Source organism: Colias croceus, chromosome 30 (assembly GCF_905220415.1).
Source record: "Colias croceus chromosome 30, ilColCroc2.1".
NCBI lineage: Eukaryota > Metazoa > Arthropoda > Insecta > Lepidoptera > Pieridae > Colias > Colias croceus.
Genome location: NC_059566.1, coordinates 577,564 through 601,145, shown reverse-complemented (window position 1 = coordinate 601,145; position 23,582 = coordinate 577,564). Strand labels below are relative to the sequence as shown.

Here is a 23,582-nt window from a genome sequence, read left to right as displayed (position 1 = left end):
CTCAACGCCAAGACCTACAGGCTCGAGATACGACGTACAAAAGAGTTCCTAGTTTTAGGTATCTGGGTTGCACTATACTGACTCACATTCCAGGGAGGAAGAAATTAATATCCGTATCCAAAATACCCTGAAATGTGGTGCAGCCTTGCATAAGGTGCTCGCGTCCAGGCTTCTGAGCAAAAACACCAAATTGCGTATATCCAAACGGTCATAAGACCAATACTTATGTATGGGTGTGAATCCTGGACCCTGACCCAGAATGAAGAACGCAAGCTTTTAGTCACCGAAAGAAGGCTTCTTCGCAAGATCTTTGGTCCCACCAGACGAGAGGATCGAAGCTAGAGAGTCCGAACAAATGCCGAACTAGAAAAACTAATGGCCAAGCCAAGCAAGAAATAAAAGCACATCGGCTCCGTTGGCTCGGTCATGTAGAACGAATGGGTCAGGAACGAGGACTGAAGAGGGCATACTTGGGGCGACCCCTGGGCCGACCGCCGCAAAGTATAGATAGGGAGGCGAGGTAGCTAAATGGCGTAATTCAACGGCGTCGTCGAGACTTATCAAAATCGAAAGAGAAAATAATTTCGAAAAGAAAAGCTTCTATGGTAAAAACCATTTTAGCGGTGGGTTGGGCGTGTACGGATTTTCAAAAATGTAAAAAAAAACAGTTACTTGGGCATTCTCGAGCGCGTCAGATATTCATACTACGTATGCCCAACCCAAGTGCCTCTGATAACAACGGTATACTAATCTGCTGGTTTGCGTGGTGGGGCTAGGCATATAAATTCGTCAAAAATGCACAAAAAAAAAAATTTACTCGAGCGCGTCAGATTTTCGGAAGGGGTGTTAATTAGACCCCAAGAAAGCTCCCCTTAAAAAAACTGACAATTACGGCATGACGATAAGTTACGATGAATTTTTGAAAATGCAGAAAAAAAAGTCCTTTTGAAATACTCGAGCGCGTCAGATTTTCATAGGGGAGGTTTATCTAGGTATCCTGAAAGCATATTTTCTTAATCTGATAAAAATGTTGGTGGGTTCTCTTAATCTGACCGAAAAAGGTTTGTGGGGTTTCTTTTTTTTAATTATCGTTATTTCATATCAATTTTTCTTACCAATTCAGTTTTCGAGATATACTCAAAAAACCGGGAGTTTGAGTTTTTATGATGCTTCAAGTAAAAAAAAATTAAACATTGGACAAAAATGAAAAGAGACCTTTTTTTGTAAAATAAAATTACCTTTTTTGTTTATTTAAACTTTTTTTTTTGAAAAAGTAAAGTTCGCGACTTATATGCTGCAACGCGTTTTTCGGAACACGAAATGGCTCCTCCAGACTTCCGGTCAAGCGGAAACCGGCAGATTTTGTGTTTTTAGTAAGTTTTAGATTATATTCTTCAAAATAAAAATAAAAAAAATCGCGCTCGAGAATGCCGGGTTAACGTATTTTTTTTACAAGTTCGCGACCCTATAACTCGGAGGCGTCAAGGACTTATGGTCAGATTAGTTAAATTTAGTCTTAAAACACTAAAATCAACCCCCAATATCTTAATCTGACGCGCTCGAGTATTTCAGACTATCGATTTTTTTTTACTAATCTGATCGTCTATCCTAGGCGCGCGTCACTACATATAGAGCTAAATAGTGAAAAAGGTTGTTCTATTAGGTCTAAGGTATCTCTCATATCTTAAACTGCCACCCTTGAGTATTGCAGAAAATTCCCCTCTTCGCCTCCCTATCTAATAGGTTTGTTCGGAGCTTTTTTTGCTTTACAGTTTGCAGTTAATGAATGAGGTTTAAGTTTATATGTGATATTATGATAACAAGGTACTTTTATAAGACTGATAAATAAAGAGAAGTGTTGAAATTTTGTTTCATTATTAATTTAATAAAATAAGACACAAGCCGCGTAAAATAAAAGACCCATCAGGTACTTTTACAGTTACTTTTGTTTAATTTCGTATTTTTTCCGAGGTATTATAAAAGAACCGGGTAACCCGGTTCTTCCCGGTTCTGAGCTCGATTTGGAACCGGGTTTCAAAAACTTGGAACCGGACTCGGTTCTGCATGCCCTAACCCGGACAAACGTATACGTGTCCAGGTATACGTGACACATGGACACACGTATACATGGACTCCTGCACACACATGTGTACACATGGAAACATGGACACACGTATAACATGGACACACGTATACATGGACAAAAGTATACATACATGGACACAGGCAAACATGGACACACGTACTCATGGACACACGTACATATGGACACATGTTAACATGGACACTCGTATTCATGGACACACGCAAACATGGACACACTTACACATGGACACCTATACATGGACACACGTATACCCGGACAAACTTATACGTGTCCAGGTATACGTGACACATGAACACACGTATACATGGACTCCTGCACACACATGTGTACACATGGAAACATGGACACACGTATAACATGGACACACGTATAACATGGACACACGTATACATGGACAAAAGTATACATACATGGACACAGGCAAAATGGACACACATACGTATGGACACACGTACTCATGGACACACGTACATATGGACACACGTATACATGGACACTCGTATTCATGGACACATGTTAACATGGACACTCGTATTCATGGACACACGCAAACATGGACACACTTCCACATGGACATACGCAAACATGGACACCTATACATGGACACACGTATACCCGGACAAACTTATACGTGTCCAGGTATACGTGACACATGGACACACGTATACATGGACTCCTGCACACACATGTGTACACATGGACACACGTATACATGGACAAAATTATACATACATGGACACAGGTAAACATGGACACACGTACATATGGACACACGTATACATGGACACATGTTAACATGGACACTCGTATACATGGACAAAAGTATACATACATGGACACAGGCAAACATGGACACACATACGTATGGACACACGTATACATGGACACATGTTAACATGGACACTAGTATTCATTGACACACGCAAACATGGACACACTTACACATGGACATACGCAAACATGGACACCTATACATGGACACACGTTTACCCGGACAAACTTGTACGTGTCCAGGTATACGTGACACATGGACACACGTATACATGGACTCCTGCACACACATGTGTACACATGGAAACATAGACACACGTATTCATGGACACACGCAAACATGGACACACTTACACATGGACATACGCAAACATGGACACCTATACATGGACACACGTATACATGGACTCCTGCACACACATGTGTACACATGGAAACATGGACACACGTATACATGGACACTCGTATACATGGACACACGCAAACATGGACACACATATGGATATATGCAAACATAGACACGTATACATGAACAAAAGTATACCTGGACACATGGACACACGTATACACGGACATATGGACACACGTATACACGGACATACGCAAACATGGACACACGTATACATGGACTCCTGCACACACGTACACATGGAAACATGTACACACATAAACATGTACAATCATGAGCATTAATATAATAATATGTTTACCAACAACAACGACAAAAACGCTTGTCTGTGTGCGTGAGTCCATTTCGAACGTTTTGTATGAAGTTTCCCTACTGTATGTATTCGTACACTGTGTTAATATCTTGCCGCACCGTCGCAGGTCGGTGCAGCACGTGCGGGCTGCGCTTCCCGCGCTACGAGCTGCTGCGGCGGCACGTTGCGGCCGCGCACCCGCCGCCCGCGCGCCTGCCGCACGCCTGCCACCAGTGCGGCAAGCGCTTCGGCCACGCGCACTCGCTCACGCGGCACATGCACAACCACGCCAAGCAGCTGTACCGGTGCGTCGTGTGCAAGGTGAGTGTGTACCGCGCCTGCCGCACGCCTGCCACCAGTGCGGCAAGCGTGCGGCATGTGTTAACATCGATTTATATCTACAGACATTGAGTGCGGCAGATACGTGCCGTGATAAACAACGACAGACACAATTTATGTATATGTAACGTATACAGGGTGACTGGTAAGACGTCAGACGCATTTTGACAGGAGCTTCTAATCACGAAACTGAACAACTTTTGTTCTACAAGTTTGCTGAATTCGTAGAAAAAAAATGGACTTTGTATGGCAGGAAATCGGTCAGCTGATTAGCGAAGTTTCCTTACAAAGTCCAATTTTTTTTTACGAATTCAGAAAAGTTGTTCAGTTTCGTGATAAGAAGCTCCTGTCTGAATTCGTCTAACGTCTTACCTTTCACCTGGTAGAAACGTGCCGTGACAGACATCCCGGATACCGACAGATACCGCCATCGGCGTCCGCTCTCACTGGCGGTTACTGCATAGCTTTCATCAAACACTTCTCTATTGAAGATTTGTCCATAATTGCATTATTGTTAGAAGAAGAAGATAAAACAAAAAAAAGAGCAAAACGCATCTGTACAGTGTACATCCTAGTAGTGTAGTTCTGATACTCTATTCACCCTGCTGGCAAGGCACACACGTTCAGATATGAACCGCGCAGACAAAATATTATAAAAAATAAATAAATAAATAAATAATTATTCTTTTCGAGAATACTGGCCGGTCACGACACGTAAGTTATGTGACAACCCTACGCTATATGTAATGTGAAGCGCTGACGGTGTGCTTTCGTTCGTGAGAACGTTTTATTCCTTTAAATTATAATATTAGAATAAAAACATATTGTGAAGCATCGTGCTCATAATAACACGTATAATGTAATTTTACTTTTTAATTAAAATCATTTAAGAAATATGATTTTTTTTATTAATTCACTGGAAAGTGAATTTAACTGGCGCAGTCGGTAGGATACTTGGGTCGCCCGCGGGAAGATATCCGAAATGAATATCGGTTCCGAGGCCCCGCGCGGCCGACCGGTTTTTTTAAAAACCCAAGCGAGTATCCAGAACATCAGCAGTATCCAGCCATCGATACAGAAACCATGTCAATGTGAGTTGCACAGAATTATTTTATTGTGTTGCTTTCCTATATTATATTCCTATATTAATTTTAGAATAAACCTTCACGATTTTCCATCCTAGGAAATCCCGGGGTACCGAGGCTGTTAATACCCAACAGTCCTCGAGAAATAGTTTAGTTGATAGTATTAGAAGTATTGATAGTTTTAATATGTCGTTTGACACGGAAGAAATTTTTAAATGCTTAAGGGTGGTCCCAGATTTTGATGGTAACCCCCATGTATTAACAAAATTCATTAAAATATGCGACCAATTAGTTATTATAACCGTACATTATTACTATATAAAATTAGGGTTCAACATTTAAACGAAAAATTGGATAAGGCTTCGTCCTTGTTAGAAGCTTTAAAACCAGTGTAAAACGTAGATTGATAAATGGTTTAGATTCTATACAGAATTAGCGCAATTCCTAGACTCCTTAGACGATAATATTAATGATTTACTTTTAGTAATAAGAAATATAGAGGATAGTTTAGCTTTTATGCGTACATCGCGAGCGCACCATGTTATGTTAGGGATAGATATATTAAGTATTATATTAGTTACTTTACGTTTCTTTTACGATTCAGAACAAATTATTAATGTAGATCTCCGCGAATAATTCGCACTGGATCATACTTTAGTAAAAATAGGATAGTAATTATATTAAGATTCCCCATTATAACTCCTCACACTTTAATCGTACAAATCATATCATCATACCTCCCTATCCCTATATAGCAACCAATAAAGATATTTATGTGCACATAGAGGCTGAATGCCCGAAGTTCAATCGAAGAGCAATCGGTTTCTATGTGAAGTCGACCCTAAATCATCATACAAGAAGTTCACCCGACTGTATTGCAAAACTCATCACCACGCAAGAGATATCCAGCGACTGTGAATCCACCTGCCTAACATTAACTAAGCCAGCAATGGAGAAATTGGACGACAGTCACTACATCATTATTTTTCCTCATCTCACAAAGGTTAAATTATCCTGCAAGCGTAAGGAATAGCTTCATCTCCAAGGCAGTTTCATAGCAACGTTACCTACAAACTGCTCTCTACGTACTGACGACCTCACTATTACAAATATTAATAATGAAATTAAAGATACACCTACAAAAATTTTAATTGCACCAATCAGTAATATTCCGACGAGAACGCTAAAAAACCTTGGGACTGCACTCCATCTACCATACGACAATACCACTTTACATCTTTAGCTACTGAGCGCAGCGGCCACTTCAATGTTCCTGTGCTATCGTCGCTACAAATCAAAGAAAATGAATATTCAGAAAACACAGAAAACATCAGCCCCAGAAGTTGATCCTGCCGCAACATTTTCACTCAATGTCCTAAAATAGTTGCGGATCTGCGGGGGGAGGAGTTATGTGACAACCCTACGCTATATGTAATGTGAAGCGCTGACGGTGTGCTTTCGTTCGTGAGAACGTTTTATTCCTTTAAATTATAATATTAGAATAAAAACATATTGTGAAGCATCGTGCTCATAATAACACGTATAATGTAATTTTACTTTTTAATTAAAATCATTTAAGAAATATGATTTTTTTTATTAATTCACTGGAAAGTGAATTTAACTCGTATCTGTAAGCGTCTGTACGGCCGTGTTATGATAAATATAAATACGGTAGTAACTCAGGCCCCAGAACCACAGACACGATAGAAAATCTATTGTGTCTGGGACCGATCGGGCCGCTTGGGGCTCAACGGGTTAATAGTTACTGTATGGAAGAATATCATTTTTCCTGCCACGGCACGTGTCTGTCACACTCAATGTCTGTAGATATAAATCGACCTTAACGCGCCTGCCACACAGTGTATGCGGTGAGCCGAGTGGTATGGGGAGTAACGAGGAAAGTAGGGAAACATAGTGTGGCCACGTTACTCGTCATGCCACACCACACACAGAGTTTTAAGAATTTGAAAAAAAAATGTGTCTGGAATTTTATAAGTATTTTTTACGTACTCAGCGTATGTATAACTATAACCTCCTTTGAGCTTAGTATACCAACCGTGGGACACCCTGTATAAATAAATAAATATAATAATACATCCACTGTTGTTGGCTCGTTGTGATTGTAAACTGTACATATTGCCCGCAGGCGTCCTTCGCCCGAGCTGACCAACTCGCGCAACACTTGAACAGTCACCTCGCGAACTACAAGCGTCTCAAGCGATAGGCGTCTTTTTTGACTTTTTGAGAGCCAGCAATTGTTTTCCCATTTTGACCTTTATTTCTCAGTCGTTAGGTTCGAATTTGTATGGCAAGGTGTATTGTGAAAAGAACGTATTGGATCATTTGATGTTATTAAAGTGAAACTTCTTTATCGGGGTTGGAAAAAATTTTGTGTAACATTTTTAAGTTACGCGTGACATTTTTCCGTTACGCGCCTTGTCTTATCCCTACCACGCGTTATTCGACATATTTCTGAAAAGTTGCATATATAGTAAATTATTTTTTGAAAAATTAGGTCATAAAGAAGTTTCACTTCTTACGTGTGTACACTAGTACACGCACACATTTTTTATAGTTAAATTGGTCGTACTTTATGTACACATGAAATATTTGATGGAATAAAATATGTTTTAGTCAGTTGTTGATCCAATAGGTATTTATTGTGAAGCAATAGCAAGTTGAAATTGTCGAGAAAAAGTGATGAACAGAAAACGATGCGGCTCTCAAAAATGTGTAGTGTTGGATGTTTTAAGTCATAAGTTAAAGTGTTAAGATGTTAAAATTATAGGCCGGTTACACACGGGGCGTTTGTCCCGAGACCTAGGTGGGCGTGTTTTTTGTCTGTGTCTCATTTTTGTTTATTTTTTCCACACTAGAACCAAAACTGCGACAATATCTATGTATAATATCGTTTTTGTCTCCTGGGTATATCTTTTGTTAACATAAATATGTATGTAAATAAATATAACTATGGGGGTATGTATGTACATAATATATTGTGTAGTACTGTAACGTGCGAGATGGGATTGTGTTTTATGAATAAAACTAGCTTACCGCCCGCGGCCTCGACCGCTTTGTCTAACACCTAATAAATTATACTAAAACCTTCCTCTTGAATCACTCTATCTATTAAAAAAACGGCATCAAAATCCGTTGCGTAGTTTTAAAGATTTAAGCATACAAAGGGACATAGGGACAGAGAAAGCGACTTTGTTTTATACTATTTAGTGATGAATACTAAAGTGGCTTAAAATTTGTTCTCTCGTTTTTGGGTAATGTTCGAAAAATGACAGAAATCAAACACATCGTGGAATCCAATATTTTTTTTTGTATATTTATCGTTTTTAATGTTGAAAAGTTTGTCTCTCTGTTCATCAAAACACCATAAAACGCAATCCCATGTTGAACATGAATAGGTATAAATTAAGATACACGGAGCGTTTCAACCGCGGCGTGTTCAAGCCGTACAAGTACTATAGAGTGAGACAGATAGTAACTTAGGACGATTTAAAAGAAAGTATGTAGTACCTATGCAATAAAAAATTGTCCCAAAAAAATTGTTATTCAAGAGACATTCCATCTCTTTCTAACTTGGAAAAATCTCTATGTATAATACATGTATGGTTCAAGCTTAATTCACGATTCCCATATTTTAAGCAATTTTCACAATATGCAAATATATATTTAAGGCCGCTTACATACGAGGCGGTTGTTTCACTAAAGAGCGTATTTAGATGATACTGAAATTTACCAAAAAAGTGCTTTTTATGTACTAATAATTTTATCGTTATTTTTGCCACTGTAGAAAATATCCGGTTTATTATATGATGAGTTCTTTCAAGTTACTAAGTATAGTTGAAAATTAGAGTCCCAAATGTAGTTAGTTAATAGTAAAGAAGGTTAGGTATAGGTTTCTGATTCAATTTTATATGGTTTCTTCCGCTAAATGTAATTTTGTAGAAGGCATGATCACCTACTTGTCCGTAAAGAAAATAAATCAGTGAAACAGATTATGCATATGCATATACATCTACAAAAGAAACTAGTAAATATATGATAATAATTGTGTAAATTATTCAATTTTCTTCAAAAATTTCAATGAAATGCAAGATTTCGTTCAAGTTAAAATTAAAACTTGCTTCGTAACTTGATATTGGTTAATAGCGACTTAAGTTTTATATGGAAGCTTATTAAAATCTATTTTTCTACTATAAAATGTCCGTGTCGTGTTTTAAATATAAGCGATGATACATGCGAGCGTTTGGAACGCGGCGTTTTACAACACAGCAGGTATAGGCGGTTGAAAAACGCCGCGTGTTGTTTTTTATTATTTTGTACCTATATATTTTGTCAGTTTGCACTTAGAATTATGGTGTAACGAAGTGTATGCTTTTATCGATGTGAATGTCGATCTAAAAAAGCTAGCGTAGCGTTTGAACTTATTAAACATTGACGTAACTGTACTCGTAGTGAAAAAAAGAGTATGTGTACTTATGTACACGCGTTAGAAGTTATACTTCTGTGGCGTATGGAAAATACTAGAATATACAACTTGAACATAGTTATCAATTTTCATACCATCTAGAACTAACTTCATGCTGTTAAATTTATGTGTCGGTTTGCGCGCGCATCGTAAACATTCACTCTCATCATTTTTCTCCATCGCGCCAAAAGAAGTATAACTTCAAAAAGTGCCTATATTATGGCAATAAATTACTTTTTAAATGTATGAAATAATGCTCCTTCCACACAAGGCCCTTTGAAATACTGCAACAGGCTCTGTGCAGACGAAACATTGTAATTGTGTAACTCGATCTAGCTCTTTTAGATCAACACTAAAATAACTTGTAAGGTTATTTATAATCTGTTAGACGGTAACTTTATATTTGTTAATTATGAATTATTTTGTAGAAAAATTGTGTTATAGTTAGGAATAAATGAAATTTTTATGGTGCGACAAGGACGCACTTATCGCTATGTATTTTGCTAGAAAAGGACAAGAGGTTTGTATGAAATGCGTTTAGTGTCTTTTTATGTGGCGATGGTTTTGTTAAGGAGTAAAAAAGTGTAAATTTCGATTACGAAAAATGTGGGTAGTTAGAAAATACGTGTATCGCTGTCTCTTTCCAACACAGTGTATTGTACTATTTCCTTCTCTCTCTCTCGCTTGAGTCTTAACAATATGTGTTTTTTCGCACGCGATGTAACATAATATGTATATCTCTTTTTATCCTTTTGAATCAAAATACGAAAGTATCTACTGTCCCTGTCTTATATAAAAATTGTTGTTTTCGATTTTTTATTGAAACAGACTTATATATTTACTCATTTATTTTACTTATATATATATATTATAAACAGACTTATTATCCTTTTGACTAAATCAGCAATAATATCTATGTATATCAAAAATTAAAAATTTTACACTAATTTTAGGTATAGGTAACTAATATATATGTATGTGTAAAATGTACACCTTATATAAAATATTATAATAAAAATGACCCAAATCAGGGATATATTTCTAATTTTCTAGTGAAAGAACTACATATTCGAAACTATACAATCTTTCCTACATTAACAATCAATTATATTACGTTGTGTTACATTTTGAAGTTTATTCATTCCTTCATTCAACTATTTTAAGGCCGGTTGCAGAGCTTCACCGACCATCAGTGCGTACGTCAGTCGCGCTTGTCATATGTATGGAAATACGCGTGCGTATGGTCGGTCTAGCTATGAACGGTTTTATGAATTTCCATACATATGACAAGCGCGACTGACGTACGCACTGATGGTCAGTGAAGCTCTGCAACCGGCCTAAGAAATACAAGCTAAGTAATACGAGTGTCAATTTCAATTGATAATAACACTTTTAACAATTGAATAAGGTCCATTTTCAAATGTACATATTTCTTTTGTATTACTTATATATTTTTTTATATTATTGTGCAAAATAATGTTTTTGTCTACTATTGTCGAATAGATGTAGAGGATTTGATGTAATTTTCACGAATAGATAGTCGGCAGTGTAATAATTGTCAAATTGTTTTTCGAATGAATGTTACGGGTTTTTTTATGTACAACGATGGCCGAATTATTAGGAACACTTGATTATTAGTAATTTTTATGTTTTTAGGTTTATAATAATATTATAATGAATCTAAATTAAGTTTGATATCTAGGAATTATTTATTTTATAAACAACTTCTAAAAAATTATTTTGTTTTTTAAGTTTTATTTTGTATGAGTTTAATTCTTATTCAAGCGCGGCGCAGAGAAATCTTAGAAACAAACATCGTGAAAATCAACGATGCAATGTGACTAACACGACTTTATTTTGTGTATATTATTTACAAATACGGAAATGAAATAAGGGTGTTTATATAAATCAGGAAACTAATAACGGTGTCCTTTTTTCAATTACACGTGTGGTGTACAAAGAAATAATTAAAATAATTATAATATTACGTTATATATAAGTAATTATACCAAAATTAATTAAAATCAACGTTAATATGAATTGTTCCTAATATTTTGGCCATCTACTGCATATATCATTTGTTAAAATTATACGTATCATAATTTATATTATAATAGTGTTTCCATATATGTGTCCGGCAGTTTATTGTGTTTCACACTAAAATAATTGTAATGTTATCAAAATGTTTTCACTAAATATGCTCGTTAGAGAAAATGGCGACGTAACGTGAACGGGTGATGTGCAAGATACAGACAGACACATACACAATATTATTAATATTATATTATATTAAATATAGAGTTTTATTTAATATGTGTGTTTTATTTTTTATGCAATCCCTGGATATGTGAAATTAATCGAAGTAATTATCATCTCAAATACGTTTTTTTACCCATTTAAGGGATGAGTTTTTATAATATACTACGGCTTAGCCCGTGCTTTCAAATAGAAACCTGCATAGTTCTCGTTCTCGTGTAATTTCCGGGATGAAACATCTGTTACTCCAAGTCACCCTCTATATGTGTGCTAAATTTCATTGTAATCGGTTCAGTAGTATTTGCGTGAAAGACTAACAAACAAATACATATCTACACATAATATGTATCATACATTGTACATCCATCCTGACAAACTTTCGCATCTATACTAATATTATAAAGCTGATGAGTTTGTTTGAACGCGCTAATCTTAGGAACTACTGGTCCGATTTGAAAAATTATTTCGGTGTTAGATTGCCCATTTATCGAGGAAGGCTATAGGCTATATTATATCATCACCCTAAGACGAACAGCAGCGGAGCAATGCGGGTGAAACTGCGCGGCACAGCTAGTTTATCTTAATATATAAATCTCGTGTCACAATGTTTGTCCTCAATGGACTCCTAAACCACTTAACCGATTATAATAAAATTCGAACACCATGTGCAGTTAGATCCAACTTGAGAGATAGGATAGTTTAAATCTCAAATCGTTTTAAAGAAAGCGGGCGAAGCCGCGGGCGGTAAGCTAGTAATATTATATAATTATAGAAGTAGGATAGGATAGGATTCTTAATTGTATTACGTATAAACCTACTAATATTATAAATGCAAAAGTTTGTGGGAAGTGGGTGTGTGTGTTTGTTACTCTTTCACGCAAATACTACTGAACCGATTACAATGAAATTTAGCACACATATAGAGAGTAATTTGGATTAACACATAGGATAGGTTTCATCCCAAAAATCCGACGGGAACGGGAACTCTGCGTTTTTCTTTCAAAACGCGGGCGGAAAGCTAGTTACTTCTATAAAATAAGTTCAAATTCGATAAATAAATAGTACAGAAATAAAATATGTATTTGCAATACGCTGTTAAAGTTTTATCGTGCTATATCTGAAATTCATAAAAATGGTTGCGATATAATAGACATGTTCTTGTTAACTTCGATTTTTGGTAAGTTTTTCTGAATACAAAATATATTCTCAACGAGCGGTACGGCTTCGCCCGTGGTACATGTTTACGTTATCTCTACATAAGAACCATCCTCGTACTTCAAGGAATATTATAAAAAAAGTATTAACGAAATCGGTTCAGCCGTTCTCGAATTTTGTTCAACACATTTGGCGATTCATTTTTATTACATAGAATATTATTTCTCTTTATAGGTTACATTTTCCAACCTTTATATAGTTAGTTATAATTATTCTTTACACGCTCTCCGCCTGCGGTTTCGTCCGCGTAGTCAATGAGAAACCCGCATAGTTCCCGTTCCCGTGGGATTTCCGGGATACAACTTATCTTATGTCCTTTTTCGGCTATATCTGTGGCAAATTTCATCCAAATCTGTTCAGTGGATCTGTTGAAAAAAAGAGCGTGTAAAACATTTCAACAGAAAAGCGGGAAAACCGGAAAAATCATTTTCTCATACATCGCCTTATTTCGTTTGGTGTTTAAACTATGAAGGTGGTAACTAATCCATACTAATATTATAAATGCGAAAGTAACTCTGTCTGTCTGTTACTCAATCACGCCTAAACTACTGAACCAATTTGCATGTTTGGTATGGAGATATTTTGAAACCCGAGAAAGGACATATGCTACTTTTTATTGCGAAATATGTACCACGGACGAAGCCGGGGCGGACCGCTATTTAAACATAAGGTGGCGAAACGGAGTTAGCCGGTTTTGCTACATCTATACATATAATAAATCTGTAAAAGGGTCTATTCTGTACATTGAAAATATTGAAAAAATAAATAGCAGGGGGTGTTACTGGATCGATACCAAACCCAAATATGTGATTAAAAAAATTTTTGTCTGTCTGTCTGTCTGTCTGTATGTGAAGGCATCACGTGAAAACTAGCGGTTCGATTTCGATGAAACTTGGTATAATTATACCTTATTATCCTGGGCGTAAAATAGAATACTTTTTATCCTGGAAAAATACGTAGAAAAAAATTAATCTTAATTTTTCAGTTTTATCCATAGACGTTGTTCCGTAGAACCGCGAACACACGTTGCGTATTATTATAGGCCTAGCCGTATTTGGGAATTGGGTCCAATAGATATTTATAAGATGTTATTGACAGAGATACTCAAAATGGAGAAATAACCATCCACGCGAAGACCGACATCCGCGCGGACTGAATCGCGGGCGGAAGCTAGTTATATAAATAAATTAATACAATATTTTAAAAATAATTACATTATAGTTTTAGGTTCATTCTACAAAGCCAACTGTTACACAGAAGATTATACACCAAGTCAAGACCACGCAATCGAACTTATAAACTTTTTAGATTTACTAAATAACAGAGAAGTTGATAGCAATCAGTATGATACTCAAAAGAAATCAAGATATTTGGAAGGTGAATTTTTGAAGTGAAACTTCTATATCGGGGTTGGAAAAAAATTTAGTGTAACATTTTTTCGTTACGCGCCATTGAGATAATATTACTACGTATGGAGGAGACACCACGAACAAAATCTGTGCGCCATTTTTTGCTCTAAGTTTTAAAAATTATTATCTAGCTAGGTACCTACCGATCAAAGTTATTCCTTTGCACTTCTCCGTATTATTTGTATTAGATAATTTTGTGCAATATCGTAACACACACAAAGGCATATTTGATGCGTTTCACTTTAAAACAAATAAAAAATGAGCGAGCAGTTAAGCCATATGGCTTATGCTGAGCGGAACATAAGTGATGTAGGCGGTGTCGTCTCCATATGTATATCTCAATGTTACGCGCCATCTTTTTCTTATCCCTACCATGCGTGATTCAATGTATTTCTGTAAAGTTGCATATACCTAGATAGTAAATTATTTTTTGAAAAATAAGGTCATAGAGAAGTTTCACTTCTTACGTGTGTACACTAGTACACGCACACATTTTTTTATTTAGTTTACAACAGTTTAAATTAGAATTTTTCTTGTTAAAAATATTCACGAAAGATTAAAAATATTCATCTTCGGTTATTTGGTTTTTAATGCAGCATTTAGGTAGTAGGTACTAATCTATCTATACTAATATTATAAAGCTAAAGAATTTGTTTGTTTCTTTGAACGTGCTTATCTCAGGAACTACTGGTAATGGTGATTTAAAAAAAATATTTCGGTGTTAGATAGCGCATCCCACAGACAAACTGCATGTGCAGTTTTGTGGGACTTAGACTTAAGTTATTGTAATAATCTGTAATAATAATTTCAATAAATAATAAAATAAAATAACTAGCTTTCCGGCCGCGGCATCGCCCGCCTTTTCAAAGAAAAATCCGCATAGTTCCCGTTCCCGTGGGATTTCCGGGATAAAATCTATCTTATGTGTTAATCTAAGTTACCCTCTATATGTGTGCTTAATTTCATTGTAATCGGTTCAGTAGTATTTGCGTGAAAGAGTAATAAACACAACATACACATCCTCACAAACTCACATTTATAATATTAGTAGGACTAGCTATTTAGAATTTTTCAAATATATAATAGTACATTTACTATTATATATTCTGTGCCAGTAGTTCCCGAGATTAGCGCGTTCAAACAAACAAACAAACTCTTCGCTGTATACCTAATATATTAATATAGATTAGCACGCTAGGACCGATCGGACCGGAGCAAGGCGTGTTTTGTAGGGCATAGCTAATCTTAAGTCTATTGTATACTTATAATAACATACTTTTCAATTCAGAATCATCACAAAACAACAACAAAATACAGGATCTAATAAAAGTACTGCAAAAGAATTATTATATTGATAATGAATATGATAACAAGGATAGACTACATTACATATTTAGTAATCCTGAAGTTATAGATGAGTATAAAGCCAATTTGGATAATAAAAAGAGGTAAATAGTCTTAATTTAATGTTTGTTTTTACTCGAGTATAATGCGGGCTACGCACATAGCTGCAGCAGGGGCAATATTGGAATTGCACCCTTAATTAGCTCTTTAATTGTGATGTGTATAGGCAAGCAGGGGCAATTTAGGGAACAGCTGAAATTGCTCCCTGAGTATAATGCGGGCTATGCACATAGCTGCTGCAGGGGCAATATTGGAATTGCACCCTTAATTATTAGCTCCTTCATTGTGATGTGTATAGGCAAGCAGGGGCAATTTAGGGAACAGCTGAAATTGCTCCCTGAGAGATTGTCCTTTCGGCAGGTGTGTGAGAAACCCGTCTAAACTATTTGACTGATTTTTATGGCGATCATTTTATTAAATAACCTTATTTCTACGTTTTCAATATTATACAATGAGATGTAGGGTTCAATTTTTAACACGTTACCTGTGTTTATTTTTTATATTTACTTTTGTTACTTTGATTTTGGTCCAAAATAAGGTATTTTTATTTGTTTGTTTGTTTGACCCATTTTGATTACTATTTTATTATTTGAAAGCTAACTCGTGGCACTTTGTCTTAATTTAGTTGGGATTAAATTAATAATATGCAAATACATTTTAAAATACATTTTTATTGCGAGTCTCGAACCACCGGCGATTTTTATCAAAGTCGAAGGATTCAACCATTGAGCTATTATTGCTCTTACGAACTACCTACCTATTTCACCATGTTGTTTCTTTTAATATTTTTAGATTATCACCAGTACTTTATAATGACGAAGAAGATAAGTCTTTGAAAGAGATACTACAAACATTAAGAAGGAATGCCGTGTTTCGTTTGAATAAACGTAAGATATATATTCTACAATATCATCTATAATTCTATAGTCTATACTTTTTTTTTGGTAATAGGGAAGCGCTTGACCACAATCTCGCCTGATGTTAAGCTGAGATGTGGTCTAAGATGGAATGCGCTTCCCTAGAAGGTAGGTTCACTCTACGCTTGAAGACCCCCAAATTGATATACTAATATTATACAGCTGAAGAGATTGTTTGTGTGAACGCGCCCATCTCCGGAACTATACTGGTCCGATTTAAAAAATTCTTTCGGTGTTAGATAGCTCATTTATCGAGGAAGGCTATAGACTATATAACATCACGCTAAGACCAACAGAAGTGGAAACACGCTGGTGAAACCGCGGGGCGCAGCTAGTATGATATATTATACATATCATATTATAGTCGAGCCAATTTAATAGGCAACATTTGACGTCTATCAATTTTATCTTCGAAGAGAGGTAACCTGCTTAAAAACATCGATTAAAGTGTATTAATCGATACGGATTTGAAACATTTGTCAATCGAATTTATGAATTTATGATGATTTTTATTCACAAGTAATCAATGCATTCGATTCTAGATGTCAGATTTCGATTTTTAGAGTAACGTCTCTAGTATTTAAAAAGAAAAAAGGTTTATTGACACAAAATTGTAGCGACGTCAGTTCTTCAATTCAGAAATTGTTTATTATGTTTAGGATGGTTTATCAGTAAAATGAAATCTTAAAATTACTTGTATCGGTCATTATTATTAAAAATATGTAATCGTTATTGAAAAAAGTTAAGCAAATGTGCAGTTCTAACAAAACGAAATATCATGTTAGGTATTCTATGTCGTCGTTACTAGGTTACGTTGTTGAATTTTGTTGAACTGTCAAATGTTGCCTATTAAAATGGCTCTACTATATTTCATGGTTACGGTCAAATTGTACAGTAAAGTCACAATATAGAGATACAACCAGTAGGTAAACTCCATATAACACGTTCCAAATGGCTCACGCACACAGGCAATAACGACGACATAGAATAATATATTATTTCGTTTTGTTAGAACTGCACATTTGCTTAAGTTTTTTCAATATATCTAAATTTATAAATAATATAAGTTTTTTCAATTACGATTACATATTTATAATAACCCACGACCTCTGGCTTGGAAGGCTAACCGGTCAGTCTTAATGGCTAAAAAGCATTCTGTATGTTTTACTTGTTATAAAATTAACAAAATTACATAATTTTCAGCTGAAGACATCTCTGGCAATGCTGTTGCACTTCGACTAGGCAAAAAAATTGGTCAATCGTTAGAAAATATAGAAGATAAACCAAAATATAATGAGTATAGTGACAAAGAGCATTATCCAAAGAAAGATACAGATTTCAATGCAGCACGCGATACAATAACAAAAAAATATAAATGGGCAGATAGTTTAGAAACTGTTAAAAAAGATAGAAAAAAGATCAGACAGAAAAAGATTGAAGTAGAGAGGCCTAGACCTAAATTTAAACCTAAGAAAATTGCACAGGATTCGCTTCCTTATAAAAAGATTAAGAAATATACGTCGTACGGACGAACTTCGGTACCTTATGTTGGTAAATTGGGAATTTATGAGGAGAAATAAATGAATGATTTATTTTTTTATTTTATTTCTGTTCTTGGATAACATACTAACAAAGACTTAGGGTGCTTCTCCACTAATAATGTACGAGGATGTGTAGCGAGCAATGTGTTTGTAAATAGCCAATAGTATCGTTTCAAACTTCAAACTAAATGAAGCGATATGATTGGTTATAATTACAAACACATTCCTCGCTACTCATCCTCGCACATTATTGGTGGGAAAGCAACCTTATTATGATTTCCTTACAGACTACAGTTTCTCAGTTATACATCCTTCCTCTATGATCACAAGTTGTCGTCACCACAGTTGTCACAATGTTTGCTCATTCGTGTGAAAACCACTGATCGGATTTTAATGATTTTTGACAGTGATGTAGCCTACGTTATTTTATTAATTCTGTTTCTCAATTTATTATCTCGCTTCTTTGCCTTCTCCCCTTCTTCTCCCCGTGGTTGCCTGGCAGAAATGACTGCATAGAGATAAGGCCGCCCTTTGTGATTTTGTTTATTGTAAATTGTTATTTTATGTACCTGGTTTATTGCACAATAAAGTGTTAAATAAATTAATTAATTAATTAATCATCACATAATAAATGTTTAATAAATATACACATCTATCTTTGTTTATTTTGTGTTTTAAATTAACTAAATAAAGTTATATTCAAATTTATATCATTTTTAGTGGCAGTAAATATATTATTACCTATTTCTTTCAAAACTGACTTACATTTTACTTTTACATCGTAAAATATACGATAAAATTCAAATATACGTTCAAAAATGATTTCAGTAGACTGGTTTGGAATACTTTGTATATTAGGTAAGTTTTATTTATAACTAGCTTTCCACCCGCGGCATCGCCCACGCAGTCAAAGAAAAACCCGCATAGTCTCGCTCCCGTGGGATTTCAGGGATAAAATTTATCCTCTTTCTAGTGGTAAAAAGTAGCCTATGTTCTTTCTCGGGTATCAAAATATCTCTATACCAAATTTCATGCAAATTGGTGCAGTAGAGTAACAGACAAACAGACAGAGTTACTTTCGCATTTATAATATTAGTATGGATTCATATGAATAAAAACATACTCCTCTATATACCTACACCTTTTCATCTTGCTATATTGAATTAAACTGGTGGTCGCACAATGGTCGATATTTCATACTAGCTGCGCTTCGCGGTTTCACTCGCTTGGCTCCGCTCCTGTTGGTCTTAGCGAGATGATATATAGCATATAGCCTTCCTCGATAAATGGGCTATCTAACACCGAAAGAATTTTTCAAATCGGATCAGAAGCTTCTGAGATTAGCGCGTTCAAACAAATAAACAAACTCTTCAGCTTAATCTATACTAATATTATAAAGCCGAAGAGTTTGTTTGTTCGTTTAAAAAATACGTTGTTAGATAGCCCAATAATCGAGGAAGGCTTTTATAGGTTAGCTATCATTACGCTAAGACCAACAGGAGCGGAGGCGCGGGTGAAACCGCGAAGCGCAGTTAGTATTAAATACATTGTGATTCATAAATAATTATTTTTTTAGTATTACTAACAGAATCAAGATCTAGAAAATACGATGTCGATTCTGAAGCCAGAAAGATTTACGGCCAAGATTTGAAGTCAGTTTTACTCCGATTCAGAAAAACTCCGGATTACATACAAATATTGAATGAAGAAGTAAGTTGATTATTAATTACTTACTTCCCTACGTAATAAAGATAAATTAAGTTATAAATTCATATCAATCCATACTAATATTATAAATACTCTGTGTTTTTTACAATGAAAGACGACAATTATTGTTTCTTTTATGACAAAAAACTGACAAAAAAAAACGTCTTACCGGAAAAAAAATTTAGACAGGCGCGGGCCGTTCTCATAAATCTGGTTTTGTCGTATTGCACATAGACAACTATTAAAGTCACAGATTCCTAGTTTAAAGTAAGACCACAGGTAAGACTGTGTTTAAATTGTTTTGTGGTAATACCACAGACCTCTAAACATATAGTTTCTATCTTATTCTAAATTTAATCTTTCAGCTGTCAATACTACACGAGAAATTAAAAGTGGCCATGCTCCAGTATTCTTTCTACTACGCTAAAAAACTGAAGGAAAGGGTCGAACAAGTGGTGTGCGATAATTCGACGAATGGGGTGCTACGTACACAGTCGACTAGTGGAGATTATTACACGTACATGATTTTTTTTAATATGACTTAACACGACATTAGTTGACTTGGCTTGTAATCTATACTTAATACTTAGACTTAATATTATAAAGCTGAAGAGTTTGTTTGTTTGAACGCGCTATTATCAGGAACTACTGGTCCGATTTGAAAAATTCTTTCGGTGTTAGATAGCCCATTTATCGAGGAAGGTTATAGGCTATTATCATCAGACTGAGACCAACAGGAGCGGAACAATACGGGTGAAACCGCGGAGCAAAGCTAGTTATTAGATATTTTTTCACCAACAGCCTTCATGCCCACGGCACGAATTCAAGTCTCCCGTTCATTCGCTCTTTAAAGTCTATCTTATGTTAATATACATATACCTAAACTGTATTATTTAAAACTTTTTCAATAAATATTTTTTTTCTGTTTTCCATTTCTATCGCTTTTCCATTCACATCTTCGTTCAGAAATTTATCTTATACACGTTCAGAAATTAGTAATCATTCGTTCGTCTCATCATGCTACTTTTATGTAATTTCAACAGCAAATACATCGGCATCCACCGCAAGCCAATAGTACGACAGCACACACACAACATGTCCGGTGTGGAACGTCTAGAGCAGTACGTCAGATTGAACCCCACTCTATCACTGAATATGAGGAATAGGATGGTGGACCTTGGCTTTGAATATAGCGGGTGAGTTATCACATTAAAGATTTTGACACTGACAGTGACGTTGACGTTGACCCTGACAGTTATTTTAACGTTGAGCGGCAAATTTCTTAAGCGGTGGTCTTCACCTGCGCAGAAGCAAGATTCAAAGATACTAAAATCGTCGACTTACTCCATGACGTGACGGTATTGCCATTGCCATTGCCATTGCCAATTTCAAGGGCACGTCACCTTGAAATTTTACTCTCAACGCGCCTATACAAGATTCACTTCAAAAATTTTATTTTTTTACAACTGAGATACTTATTAAGAACTTTTACCACAGATTCGAAAGATCACTTCTACTCCTACTACAGAAAAAAAAGCAATAAACTTGATAGACTGTTTAAAATATAGTTATTTCTTCAGGCATGTTATCCACGGTATCATCAAATCAATATCGCCTGATGAAAACTCAATGTCTACAATGCAGGCTATGGACGCTTCAGAGAAAATATATACCACACATAGCTCGCATCAAGTAAAGTATTGAATTTTCAAATACGTTTAGCATTCCAAAATTCTAACTTACTGATCATCTATACATATCTGTGCGAATATTATAAAGCTGAAGAGTTTGTTTGTTTGAACGCGCTAATCTCAAGAACTACTGGTCCGATTTGAAATATTCTTTCGCTGTTAGCTAGCCCATTTATCGAGGAAGGCTATGCTTTATATTATCACGCTAAGACCAACTGGAGCGGAGCAATTTTTCAAAAAGGGACGCTAGATGGCGCTGTATTTTTTAACTTATATAATTTTTATTATGTTACAGGTAACCCGATACCCGACAACGTTGGAAACTACAGAAAACCCAGCTTTATACAGAAACTTTAATAAAGATACGCGTCATGTTTAATTTTTGTTTGTTATAATAAAAATTATACACTCATAATGGATTGTTTTTTATTTCGTTACTAGGTTTCCGCCCGCGGCTTCGCCCGCGCAGTCAAACAAAAACCCCGTTCCCGCGGGATATCCGGGATTGCGTCATTTTCCCGGGATAAAAAGTAGTCTATATCCTTTTTCGGGTACTAAAATATCTCCATACCAAATTTCATGAAAATTGGTTCAGTAGTTTAGGCGTGATTGAGTAACAGACAGACAGACAGAGTTACTTTCGCATTTGTAATATTAGCACTTTCGCATTTATATTATTATAAATAGGTGTTTCTTTTATATCACTAAAGAGTATAAATATTAACATAAAACACTGAAAAAAACCCGTCATTTAAAAAAAAATTGATTGATTTTTTTCCTATTAAAAAATACCGCATCAAAAGGGACAGATAAAGCGACTTTGTTTTATACTATGTAGTGATGATGATGACTACAATTTCTTAGGCAGCCTTATCACTTAAAAGTGATCTATTCTAATCAGAAAAACTATTTAATTTAGCTTTTAATACATACGCAAAGTGCAGAATAATATTATTTCATTGAAACTGCAATTATTGAATATTGACGTTATAATAACAAAATATTATACACCTTTATCATTAAGCAAACACAGGTGTAATTCAATAAAAATAATTAGCTATCGATAAGTTAAAGAAAAAATAAAAATCCGATTGTTATTTTATACGAATAAAGAAAAAAACATGTTTGTAAAAATTATAATTGTTTGTATTATGTATACAACTATGTGTGTTTATACTTTTATATATACACACACTAGCTGTGCCCCAGGTTTTACCCGCATTGTTCCACTCCTATTCGTCTTAGCGTGATGATATATAGCTTCCTCGATAAATTGGCTATCTAACACCGAAAGAATTTTTCAAATCGGACATCATGAGATTATCGCGTACAAACAAACAAACTTTTCTGCTTTATAATGTTAGTATACTAGCTTTCCTCCCGCGGCTTCGCCCGCTTTGTCAAAGACATAATAAAATTATATACTAAAACCTTCCTGTTGCATAGTTTTAAAGATTTAAACATACTTAATTACTTATGGACAGAGAAAGTGACTTTGTTTTATACTATGTAGTGAAGTATAGACCTATGCTTCGCCCGTCCGATTAGGGCCCTTCTGGCCTCCTCCACTCAAGCGACAGCTCAAGCCGAGGTTCGTGGTCCCCGTCAAGGGGGGACGCCCTTGTGCATGTCGCTACCAGGGTGAACCTTCAGTTCACCCCCGCGTCCGCGTTAAAATGTAGAAGCCCTTCTGGCTAACATTGAGAAACACCTTACAAAAAAAAAAAAAAAAGACCTATGCTTATCATCTCTAAAAAGACTTCTTTAGTCACAGTGGAATTATTTCAGAACCAAATTATTTAATTAATTTTCCATATTATTATAATATTGTTTTAAATAATAATGATTTACGTACCATCTGTGCTAATAGCATTGTAATTTTTTATATATAAGTCGACAACAGAAGTGCAATGTATTATAATTTTTAACTTATACACGTATCATGCGTTTAAAAAT

At 35.4% G+C, this 23,582-nt stretch overlaps 2 protein-coding genes and 2 long non-coding RNA genes across 6 annotated transcripts in view; all 4 read left to right on the top strand.

The window, feature by feature from the left end:
• LOC123704571 (zinc finger protein 90-like) overlaps positions 1–9,597 on the top strand; it is a 36,687-nt gene extending 27,090 nt beyond the window's left edge. For all 3 annotated transcript variants that reach the window (XM_045652953.1, XM_045652952.1, XM_045652951.1), the window contains 2 exons: positions 3,707–3,900; positions 7,150–9,597. In XM_045652953.1, coding sequence (XP_045508909.1) covers positions 3,707–3,900; positions 7,150–7,227 — 272 coding nt within the window. In that variant the 3' untranslated portion in view covers positions 7,228–9,597. The remainder of the gene's footprint in view (positions 1–3,706; positions 3,901–7,149) is intronic.
• Positions 9,598–12,888: 3,291 nt separating this feature from the next.
• On the top strand, positions 12,889–15,681 carry LOC123704745. The gene is made up of 3 exons (XR_006753168.1): positions 12,889–12,919; positions 14,179–14,334; positions 15,655–15,681. It is a non-coding gene; the product is annotated as an uncharacterized LOC123704745 (long non-coding RNA).
• A 53-nt stretch (positions 15,682–15,734) lies between these two features.
• Positions 15,735–18,281, top strand: LOC123704714. Its single transcript, XR_006753165.1, has 3 exons — positions 15,735–15,814; positions 16,563–16,657; positions 17,891–18,281. It is a non-coding gene; the product is annotated as an uncharacterized LOC123704714 (long non-coding RNA).
• Positions 18,282–19,007: 726 nt separating this feature from the next.
• LOC123704706 lies at positions 19,008–22,005 on the top strand. The gene is made up of 6 exons (XM_045653143.1): positions 19,008–19,086; positions 19,805–19,938; positions 20,301–20,452; positions 20,979–21,131; positions 21,516–21,627; positions 21,922–22,005. The coding sequence occupies exons 1-6, from the start codon at positions 19,047–19,049 to the stop codon at positions 22,003–22,005; spliced, it is 675 nt and encodes a 224-aa protein (XP_045509099.1). The 5' UTR covers positions 19,008–19,046.
• The last annotated feature ends 1,577 nt before the right edge of the window (positions 22,006–23,582 follow it).